General features: G+C 49.4%; 3 protein-coding genes and 1 long non-coding RNA gene across 5 annotated transcripts; 2 read left to right on the top strand and 2 right to left on the bottom strand.

Moving 5' to 3' along the window:
• Positions 1 to 3,476: 3,476 nt before the first annotated feature.
• Positions 3,477 to 6,143, bottom strand: LOC125544174 (phenylalanine ammonia-lyase). The gene is made up of 2 exons (XM_048707765.2): positions 5,602 to 6,143; positions 3,477 to 5,493 (listed from the first exon to the last, which is right to left on the bottom strand). Exons 1-2 carry the CDS (start codon positions 5,997 to 5,999, stop codon positions 3,747 to 3,749), a joined length of 2,145 nt encoding a protein of 714 aa, XP_048563722.1. The 5' UTR covers positions 6,000 to 6,143; the 3' UTR covers positions 3,477 to 3,746.
• A 1,608-nt stretch (positions 6,144 to 7,751) lies between these two features.
• On the bottom strand, positions 7,752 to 25,311 carry LOC147988723 (uncharacterized). Of its 2 annotated transcripts, none has more exons than XR_015617634.1 (5): positions 25,143 to 25,311; positions 23,834 to 25,069; positions 23,605 to 23,749; positions 12,314 to 12,636; positions 7,752 to 8,030 (listed from the first exon to the last, which is right to left on the bottom strand). It is a non-coding gene; the product is annotated as an uncharacterized LOC147988723 (long non-coding RNA). The 2 variants fall into 2 exon arrangements; XR_015617635.1 differs by having other exon boundaries at positions 23,834 to 24,525.
• Positions 8,993 to 11,641, top strand: LOC125544164 (phenylalanine ammonia-lyase). The gene is made up of 2 exons (XM_048707758.2): positions 8,993 to 9,502; positions 9,629 to 11,641. Exons 1-2 carry the CDS (start codon positions 9,126 to 9,128, stop codon positions 11,373 to 11,375), a joined length of 2,124 nt encoding a protein of 707 aa, XP_048563715.2. The 5' UTR covers positions 8,993 to 9,125; the 3' UTR covers positions 11,376 to 11,641.
• On the top strand, positions 20,434 to 23,088 carry LOC125544157 (phenylalanine ammonia-lyase). The gene is made up of 2 exons (XM_048707745.2): positions 20,434 to 20,983; positions 21,110 to 23,088. The coding sequence occupies exons 1-2, from the start codon at positions 20,589 to 20,591 to the stop codon at positions 22,854 to 22,856; spliced, it is 2,142 nt and encodes a 713-aa protein (XP_048563702.2). The 5' UTR covers positions 20,434 to 20,588; the 3' UTR covers positions 22,857 to 23,088.
• Positions 25,312 to 26,996: the final 1,685 nt, after the last annotated feature.

The following is a 26,996-nucleotide window of genomic DNA, read 5'->3' as shown; positions in this document are numbered from 1 at the left end:
ACTTGTTAACAGACATACCAGTAGAATGCTCGACGTCACGCAGCTTGGCCGCCCTCAGCGCGCACCTGAGCTGCATGTCATCACCATCCGGTTGCTCCTGCAGTCTCCCGCTGACCCGTCTTCCTGCAGAGACAGGATCCGGGATCCCACCGAAAGCGATGACCTCCTCGCGAGAAGCTGCGCTGGGGGAAGAGCCTCCTGCCCGTCCCCCAACAGCGGTGACCAGCGCCGGGGCCACCGGAGCCACATCCAACGGCGATGAGAGCTCGCAGGGCCCATGGACTGCCACCCCGCCGACGCCCGCGACCGGTGAACTCGGCTTAGCGCGGTCCAGGGAGTCCGGTGCCGCAGCAACCAAACCACCCAGCCTGCCCTCCAGAGCAACCGAAGTGGAAACGACGGCCTCCTGCGCGCCCGCTCCCCCGCAAACCGGCGACCTCACCAAGGGGGCCGCGCCGACCCTTGGGACCGCCAGCGTCAAAGGCCCAGAGGGCCGAGCCTCCTGCTGGCCCTCTCCTCCCATGACCACCGGCTCGGCCGCCTCAGCCTGTGTCGAAGGAGAGGACACAACCGAAGGCGGGCCATCCTGCCCCGAAGCACCTCCGCCATCAGCAGACCTCGACACCCGCAAACTAGGCACCGTGGACGCAGAACGGACCCTGTCACACGACACCCTCGGCGGAGCCGAGAACGCTCCAAAAGAGCCAAGCTGAAGAGTGGTAGTCGGAACTGTCCTGGAAGTCCCAACAGGGGCGGAGTCACCATTATCAGACTGCCCCGAAGGCCCCTTAGCCTTATCATCATCACTCTTAGCTATATCATCCTGGTTCCCCGAACCCCCTCCGCCCTCAGAAGTGTCCATGGGGTTATCATCCTCAAACTCATTGAAAAGATTAGGATCCTCATACTCAACGTCCAACTGATATAAAACACCCGCGTAAGTCCAAGGCACCACGTCTGGCAAGAACTGAATATTGGCTACACTGACAAGCAGCCGTGCCACCCCATGAGCCCGAGTGAACTGCATATCCACCTGCTCAGTCCTACCAATCAAAGAACCCAGGCTCCAAGTGACCAAGAAGCTGTCCAGAGGGTCAGAGGGAGCACCAGAGAAACGAACCCAAATCTGTGTTAAAGGCGTGCCTTGTGGCTCTTTCTTGGTCCATTTATCAAACTCAAGCACAAAACTAGTCCCGGTGACCCTGCTCATACCGAACTTGAGAATCCTCACCTGATCCTCCTTAGACGGAAAATCCACAGCTGTGATCCGGATGATCTTCTGCCGACTGCGGCGGCGAATCGGATAGATACTCTTTTGTTTTGAAGTATATATATCGATTTTAGGACTTGGACTCCGACAAGGAGTCGAGCAGACTTCCGATGGGATTCGAATCGAATCGCTCGCCCTCGCCCCTGTATAAATATGCGTCCAGAGGCGCCTGGTTTCTCACCCGAACAATTTATCGCAGTGCAGATCCCAATGGCAACTTCATCTTCAAGTTCCGTCGAGGAGAAGGAGGTGGTGGATTTGCAGGATCAAGAAATCAAGGTGGGTGGTGACAAGCCGTCGGTCGAGTCGGCAGGCAGCCCTGCAGATCCAGCACAAAAGAAGAAAAAGAAGATCCTGCGTGTGGTGCCTGAGAGCGATGTGAAATATGTCATGAGTTACAAGCCGTTGCCCCAAAGGACGGAGTGTGGCCAGATAGCGTTATCAAAAAGTGCCCAGAGCTGGCCGCATGCTATTATGCCACCAGGGCCAATACGGATGAGGTCGTGGAGGACATGCAACGGAGGATGCTCGAGACACAGAAAGACTACAGGCAACAGCTGAAAAACAAGGGCATAGTCACCTACGAGGAGGAGGTTGATGAGGACTACGACGAAGACGAAGACTACGCTCCACTGCATCCACCGGGTCGGAGGAGGCACCGACCTGGCGTCATGAAAAATCGCCAAGGAGAGATTAGGAGGCTGAATTAAATTACAAATCAAGCAACTCTATCTAGCTATATCATCATGCTTCCAGCTCTTCGTTTTCTTCTTCTTAAATACTTTGTTTGTGAACCTGGTTCAGTTATGTCTTCCGTATGATCATCTAGGCGCCATGAAGGATTTTATTTTGTCTTGTTTTCTTACTGGATTATGAGTCACATGCCAGTTGTGCTATATACAGACAAGGAATATTTGTTCTTTGTGGTTTTGTCCATTTACTGTATTCTCTGATTGTTAGAGCCTGACAACACCGGGATTGCAAATTCAACATGCGAGTATTTCTAAAGAACATCAATATGCGACAGACACCTTGGAAGCCACAGGATAATTGTGTGCTATGCAAATCATATAACAAGGTTGGTGTCGTTTCTTGTGTTTTTGTTCATTTATTTTCTATATACCGCCCCTTTATGTCTCCTTTGCATCCACCCTGGTGTCATGAAAAATCATCAAGGAGAGACGAGGAAGTTTAATTAAATTAGATCCAAACAAATCTATCTAGTTTTTTTTTTGTTTGAGAAATCTATCTAACTATATATTGACATAAAGCCGTGGTTCTTTCAGCACATCAGTCGTGTCTTTCCTATGAACACCTAAGGCGCCAGGAAGGTTTTTATTCCCATTTTATTTTGGCTGTTTCGACTGGACTTATATGTCCCAGGCTAATTGTGCTATGAAAATAGCAAGAAGAATTATATGTTCCTTCTGGATTATGGTTTTGTTCACTATGTTCTTTCATTGTCAAGTGTCATAAGTAAGCACAGTAACACTAGAATTAGAACATCATTATGTGATCTCTGGAAACCCGAAGATCCCTGTGTTCTATGCAAAGCAAATACCAAGAAGATTGATGTTTTTCTTCTTCTGGTTTCATTCAGTTATCTATAGTCCTATTAGACTTGTGGCAGTTGTAAGCACGGTACCTAGGACAAGATTGCAAAATCGTTGTGAATATCAATTTAAATGAATAAGCTACGGATTTAGTGTATTCCGGGTCATATGTTTATCTGCATGTTGATTTTGAATTCTCTTTCAGCCTTCTTTTTTCCGTGACCTTTCAGAACATAGACAGACAGATCATTTGCATCAGAGCAGGAAAACCAAAAGATTGCAATCCTTATTCATTACTATGCCAGACTGAAATTTGTAAACAGAAAAGTGAAACAAAATAAAAATTCAGAGAAGGCATTGCAACTACGAAGACACCACAGTCCAGTGACTTTGTAGGCACCTTTTGCCGGTCTGCTATCTACTCCCTTCGTTCCGAATTACTTGTCGTAAGTATGGATGTATCTAGATGTACTTTAGTTCTAGATACATTCATTTCTGCGACGAGTAATTTAGAACAGAGGGAGTAGTAGCCCTTGCACCAACTTTGAATTATTGATGCACCGTGTCCTTAGTCCTCACACCGTAATGGCAATGGCATGCGAACGATAGACTCTTTGCACTGTTCAGAGTAGCCTCCACCAGACCATTTAATCTCAAAAAAGGAACCAGTACTTCTATCAGGAATGTTTATACTATACCTTTTTAACTTACATCACAGAAGTTGTACTGGCTATATATATACCACTTAATTCATGCAGTTGATATTTTCGCAACAACATGGCAGCTCTGTAAGAACGAGTTTTCAAACATAACCTTTCTAGAAAATACAATGGAAAAACATTATTTTCACTTATCAACTAAGAACATTCCGAGCCTTTAAAATCTGAAGCACACTATCTTCTCTTCAAATTCTGATAGGTTGTTCAGCAGATAGGTAGGGGTTCACCATTCCACTCCTTGAGGCACTCGAGCAGCGCGTCGATGTGCTTTCCCTGGTTCATGGCGATGAACACCTTGTCCACCTCTTCGCCAGGAGATCGCGTCTTCTCCCCAGTCAAGTACTCAGTCCCAAGCTCGTTGCGGACGAACCGGTAGAGCGGGTACGACCGGCACTCGGTGATGCGGTTCTGCTGCGCAGCGATGCCATTCTCCACAGCACTCCGGGCAGCCTCGACCTCCTTTGGCAGCACAACACGGAGCTCCTGCTCAAACATGGCAAGCTTGGCAAAAACCGATGTCTCCACATCGTGCTCGGCATCACCATTGGCCAGGGCGTGCTCCACAAGAACAGCTCGCATCTTCTGCATCAGTGGATAGTTGGCGCTGCAAGGGTCGTCTGCGTACGTGAATACCGCCTCGCGGTCGATTGTGAGCAGCAGGTCCTTCTCGCAGAAGCGTGCATTGTGGAGATGACCATTGTTGTTGGTGCTTAGTGTTTTCCTGGCCACCGTCTTCACACAGCTCTTGACCGCATCCTTGACATTTTCCTCGAGGTGGCGGAGGTCAATGGCCTGGCACAACGCGACCAAGAATGTAGAGGACATGAGCTTTAGTATGTCAATGGATTCGGCGGTCTTCCTAGCAGATATGAGACCGAGAGAGTTGACGTCTTGATTGTGTTGCTCCGCGCTCTGGACATGGTTGGTCACCGGGTTGCCTAGGAACTGGAGCTCAGAGCAGTACGAGGCCATGGCTATCTCAGCACCCTTGAGGCCATAGTCCAAGCTCGGGTTGCGGCCGCCAGAGAGGTTTGAAGGCAAACCGTTGTTGTAGAAGTCATTCACCAGCTCCGTGAACTGCGCAAACATGAGCTTGCCGATCGCGGCAATGGCGAGCCTTGTGTTGTCCATGGACACGCCGATAGGCGTGCCTTGAAAGTTTCCGCCGTGGATGGCCTTGCCACGGGAGACGTCGATGAGTGGGTTGTCGTTGACGGAGTTGATCTCCCGCTCAATCGACTTCGTGGCAGCACGGATGACCTCAATTTGGGGGCCAAGCCACTGCGGCGAAGTGCGAAGCGCATACCTGTCTTGCTTTGGCTTCATTAATGGGTCGAGCTCACCAAGCTTCTTCGCAAGTGCCATGTAGGAGCTTCCTTCAAGGATGTGCTCCATGATGGCGGCAGCCTCAATCTGCCCAGGGTGGTGCTTCAGTTTGTGGGTCAAGTGGTTGGTGTACTCCGGCTTGCCATTCATGACCTCGCAGAAAACTGCCGACAGAACCTCAGCAAGGACGCCGAGGATGTTAGCCTCGAAAAGAACCATGGACGCAAGCCCCGAGCCAACAGCCGTGCCATTCACCATGGCAAGCCCTTCCTTGGGCTGCAGCTCGAAGAAGCCATGCTGGATGCCGGCGATCTTGAACGCCTCGGCTGCGTTAACCTTGCTGCCGTCTGGAGCCGTGGCCACGGAGTTTGCCCGGCCAGTCACCAGGCCCGCAATATAGGAAAGCGGGACGAGGTCACCAGACGCGGTAATCGTGCCCCGGAGTGGCAGGCATGGCGTCACGTTGGCGTTGAGAAGTTTGGCGATCGTCTCGAGTATCTCGAAGCGGATGCCGGAGTACCCCTGGAGCAGGGTGTTGACGCGGACTAGCATCGCAGCCCTTGTCGTCGCGGCGGGTAGGACATGGTTGTGGCCACCAGTGCCGAAGGCTCCGGCGTTAAGAAATCTGATGAAGAGACAAGAAATAGGCAAAACAAATAAGGCTTCCATATATAACCCAGAGACACACAGATGATCACTCATTTCTAAGTTGTTCACTTGAATGAATACGTACCTGATGAGCTCCCTCTGGAGAGCACCCCCCTCCTTGGTCCTCCGGTGAGAAGTAGCACCGAAGCCGGTGGTGACGCCATAGCTGTCGGTGCCGTTGGCCATGCTGTTCATGACCCAGTCGCTGCTCTCCTTTACGCGGCCGCGGGCGGACTCGTCGAGCTCCACCCTGGTGTCGCTGCCGGCGGCCACCGCGGCGACCATGGCGATGGTCAGGCTGGCGCCCTCCATGGTCACCACCGGCCTACGGTACTCCTCCACCATCCGCTTCACCGCGTCCAGATGGCTCCCAGACAGCTCCTCCGCCGCCTTCCCCCAGTTCAGCGGGTCGGCCCGCGCAAGCTGCGCCACGCACAAGCCATCGCCGTTGGCGGCGACGTGCGCTCTGTTGTCGCACTCCATGGTGATGTGCAAAGAAGTAGGGAAACAGGTAAGCTAGAAGCTGGCAGGTCTTGCGCTGGATGAATTCTGGTAGGCCGTAGGCGGATTTGCGCTGGAGAGAGCTCAAGTTGCAGATGAAGGTGAGCTCTTCTTGGAGAGGAATGGAGGTTGAGGAAGGGTTAAGTAGGCAGGGTGGGTGCCGGGTGTGGGTTGGTGTGGCTTTGACCGCTTGACGATGGTGGCAGGTGCGCAAGATGGTGGGTGCGGGGAAGAAGAGAGGCCGAGTCATGTGCTCCATTTTCTTGCGCCCTCACATGCTAAGTGTTCGGTGTGAATCATGCCATGCATCATGTGCTTGTGTGTTAATTTAACCAGGTGCATTCCTCTGTTAATCATGCAGCGACCTAGCTTGAGTTATGAACGTGCAACTCTACTAATGTAAACATGTGTCTTTTTGTCCACAATTGGAATGTTTCAAACAAGCGTGCTGGCTGCTTCCACGATACATAAACTACTATATAGGAAATCTACGCAGGGTCTCTGCTTTGACAAAGTGTGTGACTCCATAGCGAGTGGGGCTCTGCATGCTCTGGACAACGGGAGTTGTTATCTGCTAATGATTCATGGACAATGTTTTTACTTTCACTATTTCCTCTGTTCATTTTTGTAAGTTGTTTAGGACATTTAAACATGAAATTGAACTATTTTAGATGATGTCTTAAATGTCTAAAAGGTCTTACAAAAATGAACGGAGGGAGTAGTATTTTGTCGACCAACCCCACATATTCTACTTAAACATGGGGATATTCCAGTTTGCAGGTGGTCTGGCCATAGCGGGCTGCATGCATGCCACTGCCACCGCTTGAAAGATACATTTTTTGCTATATTTTGCTAGCTTTCCGACAGAAAATCTGGAAGCAAACATTTGACTTGGAGGATATCATGATTTTGCACATTGGGAATATACATGATCACAAGATACCACCATAATTTTCTAGGAAGCAAATAATCTGACTTAGATGGTGCTCCTTCACAAAGGTGCAAAACAGAGGGAATTTCTTAAAAATAATAAGAAATAAAAAATGGTCAAGGGATGGCTTGGGCTTGACATATATCGTAGAGTATAGTTTGGAAAAGATTTTACTAGTTAAGCTCACGCTAATTTTGAAATTAAAAAATTGGCTAACCATTTTCTTGAATTAAATTCAGAGAGAGAAATCCAAAGCAAAAAAGAAGAAAAGGCAAATGAAAATCCAGGAAAAAAACAGGGTCAAATTTGTGAAATTTGGTCTGTGAAAGCTGAAATACCCACTGAATGACATTCACAACCACCTATCAGATTGGCGCCGCCACGACCAGCCGCGAGACCACCCCGGGCCATCGCCTTGAGCTGTGTCATGGACCACCGCCGCCAAAGTGTCGCCGTCACCTGGAGGAGCCCGCGCAACGCCACCATGTAGGACCACACCACCACATTAGATCCGAGAGGGATCCACGCAGCCGCCACACGTCCGACACACCCCGAGCAGCCGCCAAGCCACCGGCAACACCGCGCCGCATCGTCGACCAGATTGATGGCAAAACAAAATCGATGCTCCGAAAATACTTTTCGAAAGTAATTTGGACCATTGATTTTTTTACACGTCTTCCACGAATGTAATCTAATGATGAAAATTTGCAAACACTAAGTTTAGCATATAAAAATTCAAGAATGTTGATTTTTTATTTTGATTTTACCATTCATATGAGCTCATTTGAGCTTAAGCTCAGAAGGGTACTTTCGGCCATAGACAATTGCTTAGTTTGGTTTGCCACTTCAACTGTTGAACTCGTCCTGCGAATGCTTTTTTACGCGTATCACCAACCCACCGAGGAAATCCTTATGGTTGGTAAAATTCTCAGGACATACTTGTGCATAGCTAATTATTGTACAATTATTAGTACCACACGATGCCTCTATATCTCTGACCAATGTTAGAAGTCCCGGTAAAGAAATCGAGCACTAATAATAACCGGAGTTGTTGGCAATCATGGACAAAGTCAAGTATCAACCTGCTCACAAAACAAGTCAAATATCAGACCATGAACGCCCGGTTGGTGTGCTCAATATTTCCGATAGCCAGAACCTCAACTTAATCAAGAATCTGACATGTATGTATGACTGTATGTATGCGATGCGAATGAAGTAATTTACAGGAAATCATTTCCATGCTACATTTTGGGTTTATAAAATCGCCCTTTATCGAAGAAAAAAGGGGAATCATTTCCACTGAGTCATGAATAAACATGATTGCGATCGCCGTTCACGCTGGTGATGTTTGAGCGGATGCGCAAGAGGATGACCGCAGTTTTTCTGGGGAATCTTGTCCACTGAGCAGAGTCAAGTCTGTGTGAAGCGAATAAACAGGAAATGTTGGTTTCCTTTTCTTTGGATGAAGCGAGACTGTATCTTTCACACGGTGACACGAATAAACAGGAAATGTTGGTTTCCTTTTCTTTGGATGAAGCTTACAATTGATCACTGAGGGAACAAAATGAGTACACGACTGACTGACCATCTAGCGGGACTGAGGTCTGAGGGTGGATCGTCTCATTTTAAGACAACTGTTCGTGAAACACGAGGGTAATCGTCTGCCCTACTTGCATTAGAAAATACTGGAGTGCAAGCTCGAGTTTAAATAGATATATGTGGGGTTCGTCGCACCCACACAAAAATACTACTGTAGTGAAAGCTTAGGAACCACTGGCAGAACCCTACTCGCTTTGGAGAACAAAACCTAGCCTAAGTTTAAACAGAACCCCACACAATAATCCAGATGCAAGCATGCATGATTACCGATTAACAACAGTACAACAGTTGGTAATCTCTCTTACCCCGCACCAACCATCTTCTTCCCCGGAATAAGTCCAGTCAAACCCACCCTCCAAGTCCACACCAACCCACCACCCACACCCACCCTACCCAAGCTGCTGCCTACTTAACCCCTCCTCCCCCTCCTTTCCTCTCCAAGAAGAGCCTCCCTCACCTTCTTCTGCAATTTGAGCTCTCTTCAGTGCAAGTCCATCTACCAGAATTCATCCAGAGCCACACACATACACCCGCCCAGCCTCCAGCTTACTCGCTTTAGAACTTACTTGCACATCCCGATGGAGTTTGAGAACGCCAATGGCTTGTGCGTGGCGCAGCCGTCCAGGGCCGACCCCCTGAACTGGGGGAAGGCGGCCGAGGAGCTGTCCGGGAGCCACTTGGACGCGGTGAAGCGGATGGTGGAGGAGTACCGTAGGCCGGTGGTGACCATGGAGGGCGCCAGCCTGACCATTGCCATGGTTGCCGCTGTGGCAGCCGGCAGCGACACCAGGGTGGAGCTCGACGAGTCTGCCCGTGGCCGTGTCAAGGAGAGCAGTGACTGGGTCATGAACAGCATGGCCAACGGCACTGACAGCTACGGCGTTACCACCGGCTTTGGTGCCACCTCCCACCGGAGGACCAAGGAGGGAGGAGCTCTCCAGCGGGAGCTCATCAGGTACAAACCAATTGAATTAAACGACCAACATATTAGTAGGAGTAGTTTATTTCACTTGTTTGTTGATCATGTGTACCTCTGAGTTTTGGAAACCTTATTATTTTCTTGCACTTCTTGTCTGTTCAGATTTCTTAATGCCGGAGCCTTCGGTACCGGTGGCCACGACCACGTTCTGCCCGCCGCAGCGACGAGGGCGGCGATGCTTGTCCGTGTCAACACTCTGCTCCAGGGGTACTCCGGCATCCGCTTTGAGATCCTCGAGACGGTCGCTGCGCTTCTCAACGCCAATGTGACACCATGCCTGCCGCTCCGGGGCACGATCACCGCCTCCGGCGACCTCGTCCCGCTTTCCTATATCGCAGGCCTGGTGACCGGTCGGGCAAACTCCGTGGCCACTGCTCCGGATGGTAGCAGGGTTAACGCGGCGGAGGCATTCAAGATCGCCGGCATCCAGCATGGCTTCTTTGAGCTGCAGCCCAAGGAAGGGCTTGCCATGGTGAACGGCACGGCAGTGGGCTCCGGGCTTGCGTCCATGGTGCTTTTCGAGGCTAACATCCTCAGCCTCCTTGCCGAGGTTCTATCGGCTGTCTTCTGCGAGGTCATGAACGGCAAGCCGGAGTACACCGACCACTTGACCCACAAGCTGAAGCACCACCCTGGGCAGATCGAGGCCGCCGCCATCATGGAGCACATCCTTGAAGGAAGCTCCTACATGGCACTCGCAAAGAAGCTCGGCGAGCTTGACCCGTTGATGAAGCCAAAGCAAGATAGGTATGCGCTCCGCACATCGCCGCAGTGGCTTGGACCCCAGATTGAGGTCATCCGTGCTGCAACCAAGTCGATCGAGCGGGAGATCAACTCCGTCAATGACAACCCACTCATCGACGTCTCCCGTGGAAAGGCCATCCACGGCGGAAACTTCCAGGGCACACCTATCGGCGTGTCCATGGACAACACAAGGCTCGCCATTGCTGCGATCGGCAAGCTCATGTTTGCGCAGTTCTCAGAGCTGGTAAACGACTTCTACAACAACGGTCTGCCTTCCAACCTCTCTGGCGGGCGCAACCCGAGTTTGGACTATGGTTTCAAGGGTGCTGAGATTGCCATGGCCTCATACTGCTCCGAGCTCCAGTTCTTAGGCAACCCGGTGACCAACCATGTCCAGAGCGCTGAGCAACACAACCAAGATGTCAACTCTCTTGGTCTCATCTCCTCCCGGAAGACCGCCGAGGCCATTGACATACTCAAGCTCATGTCCTCTACATTCATGGTCGCCTTGTGCCAGGCCATTGACCTCCGTCACCTCGAGGAGAATATCAAGGATGCCGTCAAGAGCTGTGTGAAGATTGCAGCCAGGAAGACACTCAGCACCAACAACAATGGACATCTCCACAACGCACGCTTCTGCGAGAAGGACTTGCTGCTCACGATCGACCGTGAGGCGGTGTTCGCATACGCAGATGACCCTTGCAGCTCCAACTACCCACTGATGCAAAAGCTGCGTGCAGTTCTCATCGAGCACGCCTTGGCCAACGGTGAGGCCGAGCGCGATGTGGAGACGTCGGTGTTTGCCAAGCTTGCCGCGTTCGAGCAGGAGCTCCGTGCAGTTCTACCAAGGGAGGTCGAGGCTGCACGGACCTCAGTGGAGAACGGCACCGCCGCGCAGCAGAACCGTATTACCGAATGCCGGTCGTACCCACTCTACCGGTTTGTGCGCAAGGAGCTTGGGACTGAGTACTTGACTGGAGAGAAGACGCGGTCTCCTGGGGAAGAGGTGGACAAGGTGTTCGTCGCCATGAACCAGGGCAAGCACATCGATGGGCTGCTCGAGTGCCTCAAAGAGTGGAACGGTGAGCCCTTGCCTATCTGCTGAACAGAGGATCAAGAAACTGAAGAGAAGACAGTGTGCTTCAGATTTCAGAACGCTATGGATCTTCTTAGCTGAAGTGATAGTATTTTTTTCAATTGCATTTTCTCAAAAATCGATGTTTGGTAAGTTGGAACATTCTTACAGAGCTGCCATGTTCTTGCCAAAAAATGCAACTGCATGACTTGTACAATTTATATGATGTAAGCTAAAAGAGTGCAGTATATGATAAAAAAATCGTGATAATTATAGCGGTCCTTTTTTGAGATCAATCGTCTGTAAGGTGTGAGGAAGGAGGACATGATGCCTTCAAATTAAGTTACTGTTCTGTTGTCTCTCTGTAGTTGCTAGTTATATCGATATGATGTCATGCCTTCTATATGAATTCTTTTTCTATTTCAGTTTTCTGGTGACCCATTCTAGTCTGACATGTAATGGAAGCATGATTGTAAAATGTTTTGGTTTGATTTTAATGCTCTAATGCAGATGACTTGTCTCTCTCTGTTCCTGAATGCTTATAAGTAAGTCTAAACGGATATAGCCTCGGGCGCCTTTTTCTCTTTACGTTTTGTAAACCTTGTAAGAAAATGCAAATTCCATTATAAGAGATCTTTCACAGTATGCTTAAATGAAATCAGCTGAAGTAATTAAATCCAAATAATCTATCTCACTTATGCTAATTAGAAAAATAATGCAATCCCTGTTTTGATGTATTCTCAAGATTATCACATACTCCATGCATAGATAAACTATTTCTAACAACATGTTTATAATCAGACGAAACTGGAAGGAACTGAAAATGATATCCTATATATGTTCCCCAAATTCACCATAACTTTTGCTTCAGGGAGTTGTACATGTGAACAAGAATCAATGATGGGTATCGCATGGTCAATGTCGCTTTGCACATGGGAGTATTGAAATAAGATATTTGTAGTTCTTACCTGAAATTGCTGAGAGAGAGCTTGAAAACTTCCCACGATATTCTGCTCCATGGATATCTGATGATATATATATGTAGGGATGTCAAGGAAACATGTCTCTTTCTTGGTCCCCTTTCCCAAGTCTCTGGATGTCTCCTTTGGATTTTCTCTACATTCTGATGAGCTGAAGGCTCCATGAACATCTCCCCATAGATGGACTTGTAGAAGATATATGGCTCTTCATTATTCCCTCCTAAATCACCCTATGTCTCTTTTGATTTGTCTCTTCATTCTGATGGGCCAAAGGTTGGCTTTTCATAGTCATATATCACAAATCCGTAGTCCTGCACAAAAGCATATCACATCAATTTGGTACAAAGCTTAAATTTCATGCATAGAAACCTTACATTGAATTAAGAAAATAAGGTCATGCAATATGTCAAGTTGTACTTATTTTTTTTAAACATCAAGGAACTTAAAATTTGCATTGGCATGAATTGAAAAGGGTAAGCATAGTCAGTTGTACCTCTCTGGCTTCATGGTCATGTTTCTCATAAATATATTCCTGCTTCCGTGATTTCTTGCCAGTCCAGTACTGGGTTATTAGTCACTCTCACCCATTGTGTAGTCAAGGGTGTGGGGTCGAGGAAGTCAATAGCAAAAAAGAACACAAAAAAGAAGGGACACACAGGGGATATTCTCTCTGCTAGAAAAAAGTATGGCGAACAGGAACACACACAAAAAAGGGCACTCGTACATGGGGATATGATCTGCTAGAATGGGGAAATGGAAAATAAAACATCCTAATCTCTGCTGATCGAAACTACTTTTTGACTACTGGAAGAAAGAAACTACTAATCTCTACTTGGTCCAAACTACTGGAACAGGGAGAACCCCCTTAGATCTCTGCTTAATCCAACCTACTGAAACCTACTGGAACCAACAAATCCCCTCAGATCTACAGTATAATAGCTGAAAAGAACAAACAAACAAAATCGGGATAATGGAGAAACAAACGAAAATAAAAACAAACGAAAAAAGGCTCCCCTAAAACCTATTGTCACGGGAATGGTGGGCCCCGTCCAGAGAAGCCCAGCCCAGCTGGAGAGAACCAAGAGGAAGGCAAAGCCCAACCCACTGGTGCTAGGCCCAGAGTGGACCAAGTAGGTATATAAGGGCAGCCCGGCGCTAGGGTTGGCATCGTTGGATCACTTACCGTATCGGCGCCGTTGGGCGATGTATCTCTCCTCCCACCTCCAGGCTCTCACTCCCCGATCCCCTTCTTGCTGAGACTAATCGCACTACTACAATTCCTCTGATTTCGTGTGATTGAGTGTAATAGAGTGACCCACAATCTAGATCCGTATCATCTGGTATCATAGCCTCCAAATCCACCACCAAATTTCTCTTCCACGGCTCGATCTGGCACCGAAATTTCGCAGCCTGAAGGAGATCATGGCGGGGACAGACGTCCAGGAGCAGCTGGAGGAAGCAGCGGTGGAGTGCAGCGGCATCGCCAAGGCCCTCCTCTCGATCCAGCAGACGTTGGATCTGATGGCTCCCGCGGTCGCGAACATGGAGTCAGCGGTCGCCAAGATGGAGCCTGCGCTTGCCTCCTTGGAGCCGGTGGTGCAAGACCTGGCGGCGTGGCGCCCCGGCGTGGATACGGCTATGGGGCAATTCCTGGTCGATCTCGGTGAGATCCGCGCGGAACTGGAAAAGATGGCGCGACACACCTCGCCCCGCGACAAGATGGCGGAAACCTCGAGTTCGGCAGTGGCGGACGCGCTAGAGCTCGGGGGACACCGCAGTGGCGACGGCTACGGGCCCGATGGCCACTGCAGGGCTTCGAATCCACGGGAACTGGTTGGGGACTGGGGCTCTCCTCCCCGCGCCGTTCCCGGCCAATGGTACGGTCCTCACTCCTTTTCCCACAGTTCCCATTCCCCCACCGCCGTCGTTGGATTTTGGAAGTGGTACTGGTCATCGGGGGTATCATAAGCATGTAGATTGTCCCGGTTTTGATGGCGATAATCCTACGGGATGGCGCATTCGTTGCGAGGCTTACTTTCGTGTGTGTGGTGTTGATCCAGCAGTGTGGGTGGACACTATAGTTGTCCACTTCACTGGGGCTGCTGCCTTGTGGCTCGAGTGGTCTAAGATGCATCTTAAGGCCGCTAGTTGGGATACTTTTTGCACAGCAGTTCTAGAAAAGTTTGGTAGGTCAGAGTTTCAGCAGTTGTTGCATCGTTTTTCGAAGCTTAAGCAAGAGGGTTCAGTACTAGAATATGCAGAGCAGTTCAATGTTTCCATGCACTGCTTGCTAGCTCATCATAGCTCTTGGGATCCTTTGTTCTTTACTACTCAATTCATTGATGGGCTAGCTCATGAAATTAAAGTGGTTGTTATGTTACATCGCCCAAAAGACCTCGATACTGTTGTTTCCTTGGCTGAATTGCAGGAAGAGGTGGTTGAAATGGTGCGTCAAGAGCAAGAGGCCACTGTGGCGCAGCGCTTTGGGGCATCCAACAGCAGAACTGGGCGTTTCCCCTCACGCCCAGCCCTATCCGTGGCGGTGCCGGCGACGTCTCCGGTGGGACGCTCGAACACGTCGCTGCCTGTCACCACTCCACTCGAGACGCGACGAGGTCTGGACATCGCCAAGTCGCCCTCGAGTACTGCAGGCACAACAGCAGATGACAAGCTCAAGGCTCTTCGGGCTTTTCGCAAAGCCCGTGGTCTATGCTTCACTTGTGGCGAGCGATGGGGGCCAGGGCATGTATGTGCATCCACAGTCCAGTTACATGTCGTGGAAGAACTGGTGGGCATGATCTCGCCTCCGGTTTCTCTGGGCACTGCTGTTGCTCAGGCAGAAAGCTCTGAAGATGACCTCTGTCTTTTGTCGACGGCCGCAGTCCAAGGTACAGAAGCGCCCAAGGCATTCCGTCTGTCTGGGAAGATTGGAAACAAAGTGTTACTCATGCTAGTGGACTCGGGGAGTTCTCATAGCTTCGTCAACACCGAGATTGCTCAGGAATGGGAGGGAGTGCAAGCGATGCGCACACCTTTGAAGGTCAAGGTTGCCGATGGGGCAGTGACACTATGTGATCAAGAGGTGCCAGGCTATGAGTATGTCATCCAGGGCCATCGATTCAGCTCCACTCTCAAGTTGTTTCCATTGGGCAGTTATGATGTAGTGCTAGGCATGGATTGGCTCGAGTCTCGGGGTCTAATGACGGTTAACTGGGGGGAGAAGTTGATGACATTCCAACATGAAGGCAAGTACATTCAGTTGACAAGGACCACACCTGAGATGTCGCGTTGTCAAGCTATTTCAGGAGCGGAGCTATAGTTAATGTAGGCACGCACAGAGTTGGCGCATGTGATACTCCTAGCAGTATCCAAGCCTGTAGGAACAATCGAGCCAGTCCCAATCGAAGTGGAGGAGTTACTCACAGAATTCGCGGACTTGTTTGAAGAACCAAAAGGGTTATCACCGCAGCGAGAGTTCGATCATGCAATTGAGTTGATCCCTGGCGCTCAGCCAGTGAAACGGCGTCCGTACCGTTACAACCCAGCTCAGAAAGATGAAATCGAGGCTCAGGTAGCGGAGATGTTGCGGCAAGGGATTATTCAGATCAGCCGCAGCCCTTTCTCATCGCCCATGTTGCTAGTGCAGAAGAAAGATGGTGAATGGCGTTTTTGCGTTGACTATCGCTTCCTCAATGCGATCACCATCAAGAACCGGTTTCCCATTCCGGTAATTGACGAGTTGTTAGATGAATTGCACGACGCAACGGTGTTTACCAGTTTGGACTTGCGGTCTGGGTACCATCAGATCCGGATGCGACCCGAGGACGAGGCCAAGACAGCCTTCCAAACTCACCATGGTCATTTTGAGTTTAAAGTGATGCCCTATGGAGTCACGGGTGGGCCCCCGACCTTCCAGGGGGGTATGCATGTGGTTCTCGCTCCGTTCCTGAGAAAAGGAGTCCTGGTTTTTATTGATGATATTTTGGTGTTCAGCAAAACTTTGGCAGAGCACGTGGCGTTGCTACGGAAGGTGTTTCAGAGACTACAACAATACTCCTTGAAAGTGAAGAGGTCCAAGTGTACGTTTGCACAGCCGCAACTGCGTTACCTGGGCCATGTCATCAGCGCCAAGGGTGTGAGTACGGATCCCAAGAACACTGATAAAGTTTTAGCCTGGAAGCAACCAGAATCGGCCAAAGAAGTGAGGCAGTTTCTGGGATTGGCGGGCTATTATCGCAAGTTTGTTAAGCACTTTGGAATAATCAGCAGGCCGCTTACAGATCTTCTCAAGAAAGGAGTTCCGTTCTTGTGGACACCTACTCAAGATCAAGCCTTCAGGTTGTTGAAAACTGCTCTTACCACAACGCCTGTTTTGGCCTTGCCGGATTTTTCCAAACCATTCGTCATCGAAACGGACACGTCAGATGTTGGCATTGGTGCGGTTCTCATGCAACAGCAACATCCTATCGCTTTTCTCAGCCAGTCCTTGGGTCCCAAGCATAGGGGGCTTTTGACTTACGAGAAGGAGTGCCTAGCCATCCTTATGGCAGTTGATAGATGGCGTTCGTATCTTCTGTTGTCAGAGTTTACCATCAGAACGGATCACCGAATTCTGTCGTGTCTTGATGAGCAGAAGTTGACTACCCCCTGGCAACATAAGGTGCTCACTAAGCTGTTAGGGCTTCAATACAAGATTGAGTATCGTCGTGGGGCTACAAATGTAGCTGCTGATGCACTGTCTCGCTTGCCCGAGAGCAGCATGTGCGCCTTGTCTGTGTGCGTACCCACGTGGTTGGAGGAGATGAAGAAAGGCTATCAGAAGGACCCATCTTGCTCGAACAAGTTGGCAACTGCAGCTTCAGGGGCGCCGTTGGATGGCCCGTTCACAGTGGTTGATGGGCTGATTCGATACAAGGGCAGGGTCTGGCTCGGCTCCAACGTGACAACTCAGAAGATGGTGTTGCACGAATTGCATGCGGGAGCTTTGGGGGGACACTCAGGAGTGCACACTACATACAATCGAATCATGCGGCATTTCGTGTGGCCTAGAATGAAGCAGACTGTCAAGATCTTTGTGGCAAACTGTGCGGTATGCAAGCAGGCGAAGCCTGAGCATGTGAAGTATCCGGGGCTTCTCCAGCCTTTGCCTGTTCCGGAGCAGGCCTGGGAGATGGTGACACTGGACTTCGTGGAAGGTCTGCCTGCTTCTCGGGGGTTCAACTCTATCTTGTTCATGGTGGATAAGTTAACACGGTATGCACATTTCATTCCCTTGCGGCACCCTTATTCGGCCTTGCAAGTAGCGAAAGCTTACATGGAGAATGTGTTCAAGCTTCATGGACCGCCTAATAAAATGGTGTCAGACCGTGACCGGATCTTTACCAGTCGTGTGTGGCAGGAGCTGTGCAGGCTGACGCATACTACGCTGAACATCTCTTCTGCACAGCACCCACAGACAGATGGCACTACTGAGAGGGTCAACCAATGCATGGAACTATATCTCCGTTGCTTCGTGCATAACTGTCCTAGCAAGTGGGCAGACTGGCTGGCGTTAGCCGAGTTCTGGTATAACACCTCTTACCACTCAGCTCTTCGATCATCTCCATCTGAGGTCCTGTATGGGCACAAGCCTCGTTTCTTTGGTATCACCAATGTAGCGGATGAGGCTGTGACTGATTTGGCTGCTTGGACTAAAGAAAGAGCAACAGTGATGGCACTTGTCAACAACACCTCCACAGAGCTCAGCAAGTGATGAAGAGCAAGGCTGATCGCAAGCGTTCGGATCGGGTGTTTGCTGTTGGGGACTGGGTGTACCTCAAGCTTCAGCCGTACGCGCAGTCCTCGGTGGCAACAAGAGCTAACCACAAATTGGCATTTCGCTATTTTGGTCCCTTTCAGGTACTGGGGCGAGTTGAAGAGGTAGCATACAAGCTGGCATTGCCTGAAGCGGCGCGTATCCACCCCGTCATCCATGTCTCGCAACTCCGGTTGGGCGTGCCTCCGTCAACTCAAGTTATGCCGGAGCTGCCGACGCTCGACAAGGATCTTCTTCCTTTGCAAGTGCCCGAGCGGATCCTGCAGCGCCGATCCGTGATGTGTGGGGCTCGTCAAGTGAAGCAGGTCTTCGTGCGTTGGTCCGGGTTCCCCGACTCGTTGGCCACCTGGGAAGACGAAGTACCTCTGAAGTCCAGGTTTCCCAGAGCTCTGGCTTGGGGTCAAGCCAATTCTCAAGGAGAGGGGAATGTCACGGGAATGGTGGGCCCCGTCCAGAGAAGCCCAGCCCAGCTGGAGAGAACCAAGAGGAAGGCAAAGCCCAACCCACTGGTGCTAGGCCCAGAGTGGACCAAGTAGGTATATAAGGGCAGCCCGGCGCTAGGGTTGGCATCGTTGGATCACTTACCGTATCGGCGCCGTTGGGCGATGTATCTCTCCTCCCACCTCCAGGCTCTCACTCCCCGATCCCCTTCTTGCTGAGACTAATCGCACTACTACAATTCCTCTGATTTCGTGTGATTGATGTAATAGAGTGACCCACAATCTAGATCCGTATCACCTATCCAGAGCTCTTAGGGATCGTTTGGTTGCACAGGCACCATACCCAGCGTAGCAAAGCCCCATCGGGGGAAATTTTCATGGCAACTGGGATCCCTTCCAACACACGGGGAAAATTTCTTTTGTCATTTGGTGCGGAAAGGAGGCAGGGGAGTAGGGGACGAGGTGGAGCAGCGGAGGCAGCGGGGACGAGGTGAATTCTCCCGACGTCAAGTGGCCGTGATTTACTGCCCAGGGAAAGGAAGTGATCAGGGATGGAAAGTCCCTACCCGATGGCACCAAATGGCCCTCCAGAAAAACCGGGGCACAATTTAATGGTTGTTTCCGCGCCCGGGAAAATGACGGGATCCCCCCGGGATCCCTTGCTACCAAATGAGGCCTTAGAAACCCTCCCTATCCCAGACACACGAAGAACCGGTAAGAAGAACCCCAACAGGAAAAAAGAAAAACAAGCAAACAGCCAGGACAAGGGCCAAAACAAGACAAGCCACTTCTAGCACGAATCTTGAAGCAAAGAAAGATCCGAAAAGGGGTGCGTCCACTGAAATTTTGACTGAGATTTAGCGATTCTGGAGATGAAATATAGACACACAGGACTGGGTGTGACCAATGACTTGACCACTCACGCATATCTAGTCCTAATTTTCGGTGGCATGCTTGTGGTGGCGTTCACATGTGCACGAGAGGATGGCCGTTGTTTTTTCTAAGAAATGCAATGAGGACTCAAGTCTGGCAAGTCAAGTGGCACTAAGGGCATGTACAATGATTGATAAGATAGTTTTATCTTAAGTCTTGCATGTAATTTAAAGAAGACAAAAAAATATATCTACAATGGGTCATATCTTAGCCTTATTTTAAATAACTAGCTATTTCTAAAAATATGATGAGATAAATTGTGGTAAGAGATCATCTCTTGTCTTCTCTTAAATAAGTGAAGACAAGCTTTTTCTTATGATTTCTCTTTCCTCCATCTCATCATTTATCCTATGTGGCATTGTTAAGATAGAACCATTGTACATGCCCTAAGAAAACTGGCAAGTCAAGTGGCACCGTATCTTTCACACGGTGGCATACAGGCAGCGCGCGCACGTGCAAGCTTAAATTTAAATAGAATATGTGGTGTTCGTCGCACCCCACAAAATACTAGTGTAAGTGAAAGCTCTTATGGATCATTAGCAGATAACAACTACTGTTGTCCAGAGCATGCAGAACCCCACTCACTTTGGACGAGTCACAGATACTTTGTCAAAGCAAAGACCATACGTCCGTGTAGCTGTTTTTTTAATAAGATTTCCTATAGTAGTAGTTTATGCATCGTGCAAGCAGCCACTACGTACGCTTGTTTGAAACGTTCACCATCGGAAGGAAGAAGACGAGTGGCTTGGACCAAGTAGCTAGATTCGTTTGCCCTAAGAGCAAATTGGGTTGTTGCATCCATGATTAACACACAAGAATACACCAACCCAGCCTAAGACCAATCCAGCGGTCAAGTCCACACCCACCCACCAACCCACCCTGCCTAGTTTGCTGCCTATTTAACCCCTCCTCTCCCACCATTCCTCTCCAACAAGAGCCTCCCTCGCCTTCCTCTGCTATTTGAGCTCCTCTTCAGCGCTAGTCCGTCTACCACACTTCATCCTCATCAAGCTTCATCCAGATACACAAACTTGCAGCTGACAAGTTTCTAGCTTACTTCTCTCTGCATATCTCCATGGAGTGCGAGAACGGGCAGGTCACCCGCAGCGGCAACAGCTTGTGCATGGCGCAGCCTGCGCGGGCCGACCCGCTCAACTGGGGCAAGGCGGCGGAAGAGCTGTCCGGGAGCCATTTGGACGCGGTGAAGCGGATGGTCGAGGAGTACCGTAGGCCGGTGGTGACCATGGAGGGCGCCAGCCTGACCATAGCCATGGTAGCTGCGGTGGCCGCCGGCAGCGACACCAGGGTGGAGCTCGACGAGTCCGCCCGCGGCCGCGTCAAGGAGAGCAGCGACTGGGTCATGAACAGCATGGCCAACGGAACCGATAGCTACGGCGTCACCACCGGCTTCGGCGCAACTTCTCACCGGAGGACCAAGGAGGGCGGAGCTCTGCAGAGAGAGCTCATCAGGTACGAATCAGTTACACTAAACGACCAACAAATTAGTTATTTCAGTTGTTCATCCTCCTGTACTCCTTTGTTTTTTTATTTGTGATCCCGAAGCCTTATTTTCTTGTGCACTTCTTGTTTGTTCAGATTCCTTAATGCGGGAGCCTTCGGCACAGGTGGCCACGAACATGTTCTTCCTGCCGCAGCAACAAGGGCGGCGATGCTCGTCCGTGTCAACACTCTGCTCCAGGGGTACTCCGGCATCCGCTTTGAGATCCTCGAGACGGTTGCTGCGCTTCTCAACGCCAACGTGACACCATGTCTGCCGCTCCGGGGCACGATCACCGCCTCCGGCGACCTCGTTCCGCTTTCCTATATCGCGGGCCTGGTGACTGGTCGGGCAAACGCCGTGGCCACTGCTCCAGACGGCAGCAAGGTTAACGCGGTGGAGGCGTTCAAGATCGCCGGCATCCAGCATGGCTTCTTTGAGCTGCAGCCCAAGGAAGGGCTTGCCATGGTGAACGGCACAGCAGTGGGCTCCGGGCTTGCGTCCATGGTGCTTTTCGAGGCTAACATCCTGAGCCTCCTTGCCGAGGTTCTATCAGCTGTCTTCTGCGAGGTCATGAACGGCAAGCCAGAGTACACCGACCACTTGACCCACAAGCTGAAGCACCACCCTGGGCAGATCGAAGCCGCCGCCATCATGGAGCACATCCTTGAAGGAAGCTCCTACATGGCACTCGCGAAGAAGCTCGGTGAGCTTGACCCGTTGATGAAGCCAAAGCAAGATAGGTATGCGCTCCGCACATCGCCACAGTGGCTTGGCCCCCAGATTGAGGTCATCCGTGCTGCAACCAAGTCGATCGAGCGGGAGATCAACTCCGTCAACGACAACCCACTCATCGACGTCTCCCGTGGAAAGGCCATCCACGGCGGAAACTTCCAGGGCACACCTATCGGCGTGTCCATGGACAACACAAGGCTGGCCATTGCTGCAATCGGCAAGCTCATGTTTGCGCAGTTCTCAGAGCTGGTAAACGACTTCTACAACAACGGTCTGCCTTCCAACCTCTCTGGCGGGCGCAACCCGAGTTTGGACTATGGTTTCAAGGGTGCTGAGATTGCCATGGCCTCATACTGCTCCGAGCTACAGTTCTTAGGCAACCCGGTGACCAACCATGTCCAGAGCGCTGAGCAACACAACCAAGATGTCAACTCTCTTGGTCTCATCTCCTCCAGGAAGACAGCCGAGGCCATTGACATACTCAAGCTCATGTCCTCCACATTCATGGTCGCTTTGTGCCAGGCCATCGACCTCCGTCACCTCGAGGAGAATATCAAGGATGCCGTCAAGAGCTGTGTGAAGATGGCAGCCAGGAAGACATTGAGCACCACCAACAATGGGCACCTCCACAACGCGCGATTCTGCGAGAAGGACCTGCTGCTCACGATTGACCGTGAGGCGGTGTTCGCGTATGCAGACGACCCTTGCAGCGGCAACTACCCACTGATGCAGAAGATGCGTGCGGTTCTCGTGGAGCACGCCTTGGCCAACGGTGAGGCCGAACGCGACGTGGAGACATCCGTCTTTGCCAAGCTTGCCGCGTTCGAGCAGGAGCTCCGTGCAGTGCTACCAAAGCAGGTTGAGTCTGCCCGGACCTCCGTGGAGAACGGCACCGCCACACAGAAGAACCGTATCACCGAATGCCGGTCATACCCGCTCTACAGGTTCGTGCGCAAGGAGCTTGGGACTGAGTACTTGACTGGCGAGAAGACACGGTCTCCTGGGGAAGAGGTGGACAAGGTGTTTGTCGCCATGAACCAGGGCAAGCACATCGACGCGCTGCTGGAGTGCCTAAAAGAGTGGAACGGTGAGCCCTTGCCTCTCTGCTGAACAGAGGATCAAGAAACTGAAGAGAAGACTATGTGCAGAAGGCTCTGTATCTTCTTAGCTGATAAGTGATAATATTTTTGCAATTGTATTTTCTTAAGAATCAATGTTTCGTGGGATGGAACATTCTTTCAGAGCTGCCATGTTGTTGCCAAAAATTGCAACTGCATAACTTGTGCAACTTCTATGATGTAAGTTATAGAATGGTACTGTGTATGATAATACTTGTGATAAATGTATTAGTCTTTTTTTACAACAGTTGTCAGGTGGAGATCAACACCGAACAGGATTAATACGATGTGATGCCTTCTATTAATTCTTTCTGTTGACCAATTACAGTATGACATGTAATGGAAGCAGGATTGTAAAGTGTTTGGTTTGGTTTTACTGCTCAGATGCAGATGACTTGTCTCTCTCTGTTCCTGAATGGTCATAACTCTAAATGGATATAGCATTGGGCCCCTTTTTCTTTTCTGTTTTGAACCTTGTGAGAAATCACAAATTCTATTATAAGAGATCTTTCACGGTATCCTTGAATGAAACCGGCCAAAAGTACTTAAATCCAAATAACCTATCCCACTTACGCTAATTAGAAAAATAATGTTATCCCTCTTTTGATGTTTTCCCATGATTATCACATACTCCATGCATGTGGGTGTTGTACATGTGAACAGTAATCAATGATGGGTATGCTATGGTCAAAGTAGCTTTGCACATGGGAGTATTGAAACAAGATATTTGTAATTCTTACCTCAAATTGCTGACGATATGCGGGAATGTCGAAATATAGCTCTTCCTTGGTCCCCTTTCCCAATTCTCTGGATATCTCCTTTGGATTTTTCTCTCCATTCTTCTGATGAGCCAAAGGCTCCATGAACACCTCACCATAGGTGGACCTGTCAAAGATATATGGCTCTTCCTTAGTTCCCTCCCAAACCACTTAAATCAGATATACTCGCAATCCCCGTATGCAAACATACCTCATAAGAATGGTGGGACTCAGAGACATCCAGAAGATTAAGACAGTACACAATCGCTGCAAATCATTGAACTGGGTCGCAAATAGGTGCGATCTTGAAGATGACACATTTACCCTCAAGGGAAAGCCATGTGTAACTCCGTCACAGATGTGGAGATGCTCACACATTTCCACAGGAGGGGAAAACATTTTCTCCCTCTCCGATGAAGGAAGTACAGTCTATGTATGTTAACTTTAAACCCAAATATGGAACTACGATAACCTTCAACAACCTCATATAGAGGCTAAGAAACAAAGATAATATTGCATTTATTTTATATAATTTATGTAGTTGCATTACAAGAGTACATTAATTAGCGATGGACTCATGATCAGGTATGGTTATGGGAGAAGTTTAGTCTTGACCACATCGACCCCACAATTGACTACATGTGGGCAAGAACGACCACTCTAATTATTTCCTTAGTAATATGTATAAATCAATATGAACGCCGGTGGTTCCTTTGTTGAAGCTGTGTGGCAAGGAAGTGCTGGTGCTTTATTAAGGGACCATAGTGGTGTGGCCTTGCTTTCTACCTGAAGATAAGCCCATGTTCCGAGGCAGAGGAGGCTTACAAGCTGTCGATGTGATGGTTGGTTGGCCTCCGTCAGTTATCTGAAGTTTGCAGGGTGGCCAGCTGTGTATGAAACGGACTGCACGGCGGAGTAGGAGGTGTTATCAAAGAATGCAGATAACGGACTGACAGGAGTGATGGAGATTTTTGCGGAGTGCGGGCTTCATGTCTAAGATCATTAGAGAGAGCAATGGAGCTGCCCACCAGCTTGCAAATTATGCTAGAACAGACGAGGAAGCGGCTCTTGTAGCTGATGTGCAAAGAGTAGTTTTGTTTCCCCTTTGATTTTGTAAGGACTGTAAATTTGTAATTGACATTTTTTATAACCTCTCTTCAACAATATAAAAATGATGTATATCAATATGTTAAACTTCAGTTAAAACCGGCTACATGAGAATCGCATATAGCCTATTGTCGTCAGTATCATAAGTAACATAAGTTTCTGGATGAGTTGCAGAACATTTGATTGTTCAATTCCCAATTGCCCTCTGTACAGTACTACCCCCAAAGTGTGGGCAAAGAAATCAGACACATACCACCACATCCCCATAGCTACATCACTGAACAAAATTTGAGAATTTTTCAGGGGCGAAGGATGCATTCTGAACAAAATCGCCGCAAATCTGAACAAAATCTAAGTTCAGATTGATAGATCGAGAAGTCAAGTAGAGTTAGGGTAAGGGCTAGCGTGCTCACCTCGAGCTGAGACTGGCTCCGGACATTCACGCACGTGCAGCGGCGTCCCCTCTACCAGCGCCAGCGGCACCGGATCGCCGCCGGCGGCCACCAACTAGCCGTCGGCGAGCGGCGGTGTTCGTATCTCTCTGTTTTTATCCGAGCCGAGCCGACCTTTCAGTCTCGGCCTCTTAACTCGTTGGCATGAGCTAGCCCAAGTACAACTGCAGCGCTGAAACAATAGGCCCACGAGTGCTCGGCCTTTCGCCTCTTTCTGTTTTTGTTCATTTTTCTCTGGTTTTCTTCTTTTCTTTATCGGCTTTCACTGGGTACTTTTTTATTTTGTTTTCTTCATTTTTATCTTGGTTTTCACTATTTTTTCTTGGTTTTCTTATTTTTCTTTAACGGTAATCACATGAAACGGTTCATGGTGCCAGCGGTGGCATGCGACGTTGATAAGTAAAGGGTGCGACGGCGGTTCCGTGATGACATCTAGTATCGGGGCAGCGGCTTTGACGGTTGGATGGTTGCTGTAGTGCGAGTCGCGTTGGTGTGGGGTGGATGCAACTAGTTCCGCGTCGAGACATTGGCGCTCACCTGAAGGTTGGTGGGTGATATAAGGTGAGACGACATTCCACGAATCTGCTACTGCCTTCTAGCTCTGACGTGGAGTACTTACAGATGCGACTATCGAACGATCCATCTTCAGGATGATTTTTGAAACACCACTGCATTTCCGGGGTGAAAACTCTTGTTCTTGCCTTTATTGGTCGGGCTTGGTAATGGCGAACTTGCATCATTACTTTGTTAAAAGTGTTGTCTACTCCTTGTTGTTGTGTTGGTATTCACTGATTGGTCTCGACAATCAGGATGAAAATCCTTCCTCAAGGCGTCTACGGCTATACATGGCAATGATGGCTTGCAGACGTTTTTTCTTTTTGAAGGCGCTGCTGCAGAAGAAGCCGACTTAGTATAGGTGTTCATATATAAAAAAAATAGACCAACAAGGAAGGAGCCCGGCGGCATTATTATTAAGATGGAAAGGTGTGAGACACCAAGTTTTAAATCCGCGAAATAAATTCCGCCCCACATGATTCAAACTTGGGTCTGCCAAGGCAACAGCCCGTGGTCTTGCTACTAGGCCGGATGCCCATCCACTTTTTTTTTATATTGTAATGGTTCGGTTATGGTTTACTACTTTACTTTGTTATGTACTCTGCATAATAATTAATAAGAATGGCTATGTGCAGAGGCTGGGGTTTTAACCTCCTTTCCAAATAAAAAAATTAAAAAAATGTCGTATAGGGATATAGCTAAACATGAAAAGACAAAAGAGAGGAAGATATCTTAATTTCTTTAGAGCTAAAACCTCGCCTATATACTCCACATTCAAGTACACAGGCTTGAGGGCATCTCCAAAGCTGACCCGTAAATGGCTCCAATATATTTTCGTTTTTATGTCCGGGTGTGGTCCGCGGACATGATGTCGGAGGAAGCCATCCAAAGTTGTTCATAAATTAATATGGTTGGGAGGAGAGAGAGTAGAAAGTGTCCATGCATGTGATGGGATTTGTTATGTGGCCTTTGTTTTGAATGAGAGAGAGGAGAGGGGACAATGCATGTGAAGAGAGAGAAAAGAGAGAAGAACCACGCAAAGGCTTTGTATTGGTCAAGTGCATGTCCGGACTCCCGCAAAGCTCCCCCATCTCGGATTTGCCGGAAAACACATGTCCTGACTACTTTGCGGTTCGATGGGGGTCCTCATTGAATGACAAAAGTTGATACAAATGGTCCGGACGCCACAATCCAGACATATATCAAAACTTTGAGGGTCTCCTTTGGAGATGCCCTGGATGAACTCTGTTGGATCATTAC

This window comes from Triticum urartu, chromosome 1A (assembly GCF_056163025.1).
Source record: "Triticum urartu cultivar PI428250 chromosome 1A, HENAU_Tu73, whole genome shotgun sequence".
Taxonomy (NCBI): Eukaryota; Viridiplantae; Streptophyta; class Magnoliopsida; order Poales; family Poaceae; genus Triticum; species Triticum urartu.
This window is presented reverse-complemented; position numbering and strand designations above follow the sequence as displayed.